Below are 9,103 nucleotides of genomic sequence, written 5' to 3'. Positions count from 1 at the left end.
ATGTATATATATATATATATATATACATATATATATAAAATGTATGTATGTATATGTATATATATATGTATATAAATATGTATATATATATATATAATGTATGTATGTATATATATATATATATATATACATATATATATAAAATGTATGTATGTATATGTATATATATATATATATGTATGTATGTATATATCTATATCTACAATATATATGTATATAATTATATATACAATATATATATATGTATATATATAATATATATCTATATATACATATACAATATATATACATACATATATATATGTATCATCATCATCGGTTAACATCTGCCTTCCATGCTAGCATGGGTTGGACGATTTGACTGAAGATTGGCAAACCAGATGGCTGCACCAGAGTTTCTACAGCTGGATGCCCTTCTTAACGCCAACAACTCCGAGAGTGTAGTGAGTGCTTTTACGTGCCACCGGCATGAAGGTCAGTCAGGCGGTACTGGCAATGGCCAAGCTCAAAATGGTGTTTTTTTTTACGTGCCACCTGCACAGGAGCTAGTCCAGGGGCACTGGCAATGACCTTGCTCGAATGTTTTTTCATGTGCCACCGGCACAAGTGCCAGTAAGGCGACACTGGTAACGATCATGCTCATAGTTAATAAAAAAAATATCAGAAAGAAGCACACTCTAAAATATAGGGCAGTAATTATTACAACAAAATTTTATATAGAGTTACTCAAGGTTTCGCACCCACAAAGCTAAAGCCTTGTGGACAGCTTATCAGACTCTATATGAATACAAAATTTTAAAATATCTACATCGCAAACGTGAGAAAATGCTCAGAACTCGAGGAATACGGAAAAATGTTAATGAGTACAGATTATTTCCCCTTGAACAGAGGGGGAAAGAAAAGACCCTTATACACTCGGAGAGGCCTAATGATCAAACAGGAAGATCCAGTTTTCTAGTAAGTAGTTCTTGAAGTGGATACATTTAGAAAATACTTTTTTACAGCTGTTTAATGCGCCAAGCTTCTTGTTGTGTAAACAACAAATGGATGTATTAGTATAACGCTCGGGAATAGAGAACGTCTTTAACGTTTCGAGCCTACACTCTTCAACAGAAAGGAACACAGAAAGAAACAAGGAGAGAAAAAAATATATGTGTAGTGGTCAGTGATCTATCATGGTGAATGCCGGACAGAAGGATCACACAGGAGAGTTAAGAAGAAGGGGAGATAACAAAGAAGTTGCGATCCCAAAACGAAGGTGCGTGTGTGTGAGAGAATGCTGGTGATCTTAACGCATGTAGGTGTGAAGGTGTGAAAATGTGGGGGTGGGAATTGATGAGTGCTGGTGTGTGCATGGTGGTTTGTTGTGATGTGATGTGTGTGATATGGAGGTGGTGTAAACAACAATATATATATATATATATATATATATATATATAGGTGTGGCTGTGTGCTAAGAAGCTTGCTTCCCAACCACATGGTTCCAGGTTCAGTCCCACTGCATGGTACCTTGGGCAAGTGTCTTCTAATATAGCCTTGGGCCAACCAAAACCTTGTGAGTGGATTTGGTGGATGGAAACTGAATGACTACAGTCTAATGACTGAAACAAGTAAAAGATAAAAGTTACAAACTCTCACACATGTTCCATGGGCTTCTTTCAGTTTCTGTTTACCAATTCCACTCACAGGTTTTTAATCAGACCATGACTATAGTAGAAAACGCTAGCTTAAGTTGCCTCACACACACACATGCATTTGAAGGCCTTTAATAGCTGCAGTAAAGTCACATTAACCATTAAATTTCTCTTTGACAACATTCTGCCTTAGAAAAAACCTTTTTTCACTGCAGTATTTTATAATAAAAGATGACTTAAGACTGACTGACTTGGTAAAATGATCAGATGTCATTAGGCTAGTGGGTACCATGGAATATGCCATTATAACAAATGTGGATGATGAATAAAAGTCAAAATAAAAGGGCTGACAAAATATCAGAATAAAAGGTGATTTGAGTTCTCTGACCAGATTCAAAAGTTCTGTGGTTTTGAGAACTGCTTGGTGCAAGAGTATTTATGAACTCATTATTAAAAAATACCAAGGAATGAATATAGATTACTTATAACTACTTACCTATACTGTAATAGCATTTATAAATACCAGACTCCTTGTCTTTTGACTTCCACTTTGCTTCAACTAAAATTGTTGTTGGTTGATCATGTGATATAACAAAGTACTCCATACTGATAACAGGTGGAGTTTTGTCAACTGTAACAGATTTTGTAAAGGTAGCAACTAACCCTGCTTCATTTTCCACTTGTGCTGTCACATAAACTTGCTGTCCATGGAAAAAAGACTCACTGTATATTGTGTGTATACCACTGGGAGAAACATGAGCCAGTTGATTGATTTGGAAACCATGTGGTGTAGTTCCAGCACCAATGTAAATATGTCTGATGTCACTGTCTTCATCCTGTACTTGAAGGGAGACTGATATTGTAGTAGGTGAAGTTTGCCAAAGTTCTAATGCACTGTTTACATCTGAACTAACTGAAATACACTCCTCTACAGACATTTGGAATTTTGGTGGTAAATCTCTGCCAGTGTTAATCTGAAGGGAAACATTTTTCCTTCCATTTTCTCTAGATATAAAATGGAATTTGAATTGAGAAGTGTCAGATAGTATTCGAGGAGGAATACGGGCTGCATAGTCTCCAATGTATAAAATGATATTTTGTCTGTATATATGAGATAGAACGGTGAAAGAGATGTAATAGATCTTGTGCCACTGAAGCTGTAGTGTGGTGATAAAGTGTTGATCCTGGTCTTGAAGACTGTTGTTGTTTACTTCAAATTCCTTTTGGATGATAATTTTGGTAGAATCACACATAAAACCTTCAGGAGGTGTCCTATCTATGCAAACTTCTGGAGATCGAGAAATGTTGCTTCTATGACCGGCTGCATCAACTGCTTGAACATAGCCTACATAGCACTTGCTTTGCTCTAGATTCAGAACTTCAAACTTGTGATGTGTTGCAATTCCAACAGAAGTAAAAGGAGATATGGCATTAGCGAGCTTGGATGGGCCCATTGCCACTACATATTCTTGTACAGCAGAGTGAGCATCTTCAAAACCATGCCAGGATATTCCAAAAGACTTTTGTAAGTTCTGATGGTGACTGCTGCGATAGATCTCTGTGTTATATACAATGCCTGCTAAGGGAGGTGTATCGTCAAAAACAAATCCATCAGAACTCAATGAAACAAAGAGTCCAAGGTTATTAACTGCCACCACTGTGAAATAATAGCTGCTCCCTTTCTCTAACTTCACTTGGCTGACTTTCTCTGTAATATTTGCTGGTAAGATTTCTGCTGGCAAAAGGTCTCCATCTGTTGAAAAATGGGACAAGTTAACCATCAATTATAAGCATTATTTTTACTGGTATTTTCATAATTATGTTCAATTCATAACATATTAACATTCAAACACAAACACACATGCATCCATACATACACATTTACATGCACACACACACACACACACACACACACACACACACACACACACACACACACACACACACACACACACACACACACACACACACACACACACACACACACACACATACACACACATGCATACATATAAACATGTCCACACATTAATGACTTGTAGGGACACTGTATTTCATTAAGCAACCATAATATACTACAAAGTATATCAAACACGTTATAAGTCAATATCGTGTTCTACTGTGTTAGCAGTGCTATTAAATCACCTGTTAAGTTATCTCTATAGATTTTCTATAGAAATTATAGCCAGCACTGATTTGGCATACTTGGATATGAAATGTCATTACAAATCAGTGCAGGCTATAATTTCTATAGTAAATCTGTACTGATAACCTTAACAAGTGATGTACACACATACTTTGCATACAGATACATATGTGTACATATACACATACTTATGCAAAGAAACCCACATATTATCTGATGAAAAATGCCTTGTTTTAAATAAGATTTACAAATATTAACAAATGCTGCATAGTAGCAAGATTAAATGTGAAGCCTATGAGGTGAAATGCAATACTTATATGGTAGTGAGACACGAGCACTGAATGCAGAAGATGTATGAAGGTTAGGGAGAAATTAAATAAGCATGATCCATTCGATGTATAGTACTGGTTTCAAATTTTAGCACAAGGCCTGCAATTTCGGGGTTGAGGGAATAAAGTTGATTACATTGACACAGTGTTCAATTGCTACCTATTTTATCAACTCTGAAAGGATGAAAAGGCAAAGTCAACCCTGGTGGCATTTGAACTCAGAATGTAAAGATGGATGAAATGCCACTAGGCATTTTGTAAGGCGTGCTAATGATTCTGTTAGCTCACTGTCTTCCATTGGATGTCTGATTTAAACTGAGAAGATGAGCAATGTTGGAGATGACTGAGAAGAAGAGCAATCAGTTGTGGTGTGCAAAAGAGACTTCATTGGTATGGACATATAATGTGTACAGAGGATGTAAAAATGTAGGGGTTTTTTTTTCTCACAGATAGGAAAGATGTTGACTAAATTAATAAGAAATCTCATAATAGGCAGTAGATACTGAATATTTTACTTACAACCAGGTGCAGTTCCTGCCATCACAATGAAATGGGTTAGCACACTTTGTGATTCTTTAAAAACTCCCTTCCAGCAAGCTGCAATGGTTGTTACTGCTGTCATGTAATCAACATCCTCCTCACCGCATCCTTTTGTTGTGTCTCGTACTGATGCCCCTCGGCGAACGACAGGTGCAGAGAGATCAAGATTTATTGTGTCTGGAGATGTAAACACACGGAACTGGTCAGCAGAATACCATGCTTTAATATAAAACTTGTATTCTTCACTAGCCAGTAGATCTTGTCCTTTAGGTAAACAATAAGTCACATGGTCTTGCAAACCAATATCTTTCCAAGGATTTTCTTTTAGAATATTGAAGATACCATCACCAAAACTGGAACCCTTGATACCTGCACTCCATTCAAAACGTTGGACAGCAGAAATGTTGTTCACCTTCCAATAAGCTGTGAGACATTTAGCAGATACAATAAAACCTTTATCATTTAATACATCTATTGATAAGGAAGTGTTTTCTTCAGGTAAACTATGACATTTCATTGAGGCTTTAGAGAGCACTTGACATTTTTTACCACTAGCAGCACAAGTACAGTCATTATTGCAATACTGTATAGAACAAGAGTGTTTTTGGATATCAAGCAATCCATAGTCACCTTGTATGGAGCCACTCACCATTTCAACAGTCAGTTTAAATACTGCACTGTAAAGACCTACTCCATTTTCTGCTAGAATCTCAATGATGAGTTCATCTGGTGGTATGAGAAGTTCATTCAGTATTGCTCTGGCAGATTGGTATTTCATTCCACTTTTGTGAGGGACAGTTATGGGTTTGCTTAGTAGTTGGTTACTTAAGTGGCGTATTGTTAGGTGATATCTGAGAATGAAGGAAACAGTGTGATGTTGAATTATAAAAATGTCACATTAATAATAATAATAGTGATTTTCAAATTTTGGCACAAGGCCAGCAATTTTAGGGCAAGCGATTTATAGATTACATTGCTTAACTGGTATCTATTTTATCAAGACCAAAAAGATGAAAGCAAAATCAATCTCAGCAGAATTGAATTTGAACTCAGAATGTAAAGAGCTGGTAAAAATGCCAGCTTGGCACCTAATAATAATAATAATAATAATAATAATAATAATAATAATAATAATAACAATAATGGTCTCAAATTTTGTCACAAGGGCAGCCATTTTGTGGGAGGAGATGAGTTGATTGCATCAACCCCAGTGTTCAACTGGTACATATTTTATTGACCCTGAAAGGATGAAAGGCAAAGTCAAGACAAATGGCTCAAGAAAATTGGAATAAAATGTCCTGTAGAGCTCCTACAGAAAGTTTGCCTCTTAGGGAGAGCAAGGATTATCAGGAGGGTTCTAAGCTCTTGAGAGACTACTGAAAACTTGTGAATACCTAAGGTTACAGGTAGTAACCCACTACCGACATAAATCTTGCCAGGAATAAGACTGAACCTGCATAAAACCAAAATAATAATCCTTTCTACTATAGACACAAAGCCCAGATTTTGTGGGGAGGGGGAGAGTCGATCACCTCGACTCCAGTACTCAACAGGTACTTAATTTATCGACCCTGAAAGGATGAAAGGCAAAGTCAACCTCAGCGGAATTTGAACTCAGAATGCAGTGGCAGACGAAATACCGCTAAGCATTTCACCCAGCATGCTAACAATCCAGAATAATAATAATGATAATAATAATCCTTTCTACTGGAAGCACGAGACCTCAAATTTAGGGGGAGGGATTAAATCGAATCCATCGACCTCAGTGCGTAATTAGTACTTATTTAATCGACCCCGAAAGGATGAAAGGCAAAGTCGACCTCTGCAGAATTTGAACTCAGAATGTAATGGAAGATGAAATACCACTAAGCATTTTGCTCAGCGTGCTAACAATCCAAAATAATAATAATGATAATAATAATAACAAGAGCACTCAGAGAGCGCAAGCCTCTGCCAAGGCAACACTAACGTCCTCTCAATGATTAGCCAGAGATGATTTTTAAAATGAGAATATCTGAAATAAACTCGACTGCTCTCACAAACAAGAATACTAAAAATGAACCTGACCACTCTCAAAAATTAAATAAAAAATGGGAAAAATTATCCAGAATCCTTGTCCAGTACAGGATCGATCCCAAAGTCTAATCAGTTCATGCCAGTCATAAAGCCAAACATCCCTGAAAGTTCCATCCATATCCATCCAATGATTCTTGAGATATCTTGTCCACGGACAAACAAACACAACTGAAAACAATACCTCCACCTTCACTAACACGAAGGTAATAATAATAATAATAATAATAGTAGTACTCTTATCAGATGGATAGTCATGATGGGTATACTGGGCTTCATATATTTATCCCAGTGTCACTTTGATGGCATGCACAGCTCTCTCACTCAATAATAATAATGATCTTTCTTTTATTTAACACAAAGGACCATAGATATAATATGAAATATGATATAATAATAAAAGAGGTTACTAATCAAAGGGACACATACATACATTCATACATACACACATGCATATGTGTGTATGTATATATACTACACAAGAAGTGAGGCAAAAAGCAATACAACACATAAAAACAGGTTAGATATGTAGTTGATAAAAACAAACAAGAGTAACCCAGCTACAAACAGTGAAAGGCCACCACCTAAATAGGATCAGAGAACCCCAACAACTATAGTAACTTTCTGCCTTGACTACTTTCTGCCATGATCACTTTCTATAAACTAGTAATTCCAAAATTTCTCATGAGCAATATCAACTTTAGCTCATCTGTGAAGAATTGCTCATCATCTGAGAAGTGCACCCTTAGATCTAAAAAGACTGTTGGTGGGATTTTCATTAATGGTCTATCATTTGGTTTTAGCTTGGTGTATTTAACTTATCTCTTCCTCAGTCAACACAGTACTGTTTTCTTTCTAATTATTTCAGACTATCAGATAGCACTTTTTTCTTTTTTCATTCTTTTATTCTTTTACTTGTTTCAGTCATTTGACTGCAGCTATGTTGGAGCACCATCTTTAGTCAAGCAAATCGACCCCAGGACTTATGCTTTGTAAGCCTAATACTTATTCTATCAGTGTCTTTTGCCCAAGCTGTTAAGTTATGGGGATGTAGACACACCAATATTGGTTGTCAAGCGATAGTGGGGGTGGACAAATACAGACACACAAACATATACATATATATATATAGCTATATATATAATGGGCTTCTTTCAGTTTCTATCTACCAAATCCATTTATAAGGCTTTGGTCAGTCCGAAGCTATAGCAGAAGATACTTGCCCAGGATACCATGCAATAGAACTGAACCCAGAACCATGCCATTGGGAAGCAAGCTTCTTACCTCACAGCCACACCTGCGCCTGTGTAACAAAATCTTTTTTTTTGTCTTTGGTCAATAAGCTTATTTCCTATTTGCTTCTATCTAGAAATCAAAAGAAATGACTACTATTACCTTCAAACTTTGCTTTTGTGATCTGAACATGAATGTTTTGAAACTGACTTGCTTTCCATTACATTTCAGATAGATTCACTGCTGAATTGCTGAAGCAGAAATATCGTTATAGCAAATATTCTGCTCAATTCCACAGATTTGCTTGTCAGTTGCTTGACAACCAGTTAAGCATGTCTCTTAGTGGCTGACGATATGTGCATCTCTGATCAAGAGCAGGAGCAGTGGGGGAGCACCATGGCTGTGTGTTGAGAGGGATTCTTTAGGGTTTGAATAAAATGCAACAAAAGCACAGTTTGAAGGAAATATTAGCCATTTTTTATTCTTTCTAGGAGTAAGCAAATAGGAAATAACAGTTGCTACCCAAGGACAAAAATCATGTTACATAGTGTAATGACTGGTAAAGATCTTGCAGCATTTTGATTATTGAGGATGGGATGAGGATTTTGGTTCATTCGGTTTTTTTTTACCCTTTCTCGTTTTACTGATTTTCCCCACTCCAGTAAGTTTTCCTACCTTTCTCTAATTTCTGTCTTTTCCCCTATCAGCATAATACAATGATGGTAAAACTGCTGTTCAGGTTCTTTGGTTAGTCTTGTGGCAAAAAAGGACTCCTTGGCTGGCCCCCAATGCTTGTGGCTTTGAGGATGAGGGTTTCTATTTATCTTTGCTTCAATTTTAGCTTCCATTGAAGCTGCAGTCATCAGTGTTCTGGAAATGGTGGTCGCAGCAGTAGCAGCAGCTGCCATCGGTAAAGTCAGCAAATTGGGTCAATGGGTTCCTCACAAACTTTCTGCACATAGAGAGCGAATGTATGCTCTTCTTTGCAGTCATGTCTCATGAATGAACCTTTTTGGGATCAAATAGTGACTCATGATGAGAAATAGGTTATCTATAAAAATGTCAAGCACTGAAGACAGTGGGTAGGGAAAGGAGAAACACTAGCACCCCCAGGCTAAAGAAGGTCTTCACCCATGTAAGGTGTTGTT

The 9,103-nt window shown here is 36.8% G+C and overlaps 1 protein-coding gene across 1 annotated transcript in view; it reads right to left on the bottom strand.

Moving 5' to 3' along the window:
• LOC106872661 (uncharacterized) overlaps positions 1-9,103 on the bottom strand; it is a 73,548-nt gene that overhangs the window by 9,498 nt on the left and 54,947 nt on the right. Inside the window, exons 18-19 of the mRNA XM_014919724.2 lie at positions 4,629-5,500; positions 2,131-3,387 (exon numbers count right to left, since the gene is read on the bottom strand). Coding sequence (XP_014775210.2) covers positions 2,131-3,387; positions 4,629-5,500 — 2,129 coding nt within the window. The remainder of the gene's footprint in view (positions 1-2,130; positions 3,388-4,628; positions 5,501-9,103) is intronic.

Source organism: Octopus bimaculoides, chromosome 9 (assembly GCF_001194135.2).
Source record: "Octopus bimaculoides isolate UCB-OBI-ISO-001 chromosome 9, ASM119413v2, whole genome shotgun sequence".
In the NCBI taxonomy this organism is placed as follows: domain Eukaryota; kingdom Metazoa; phylum Mollusca; class Cephalopoda; order Octopoda; family Octopodidae; genus Octopus; species Octopus bimaculoides.
The sequence above is the reverse complement of the archived record's forward strand: the minus strand, read 5'-3'. Positions and strand labels throughout refer to the sequence as shown.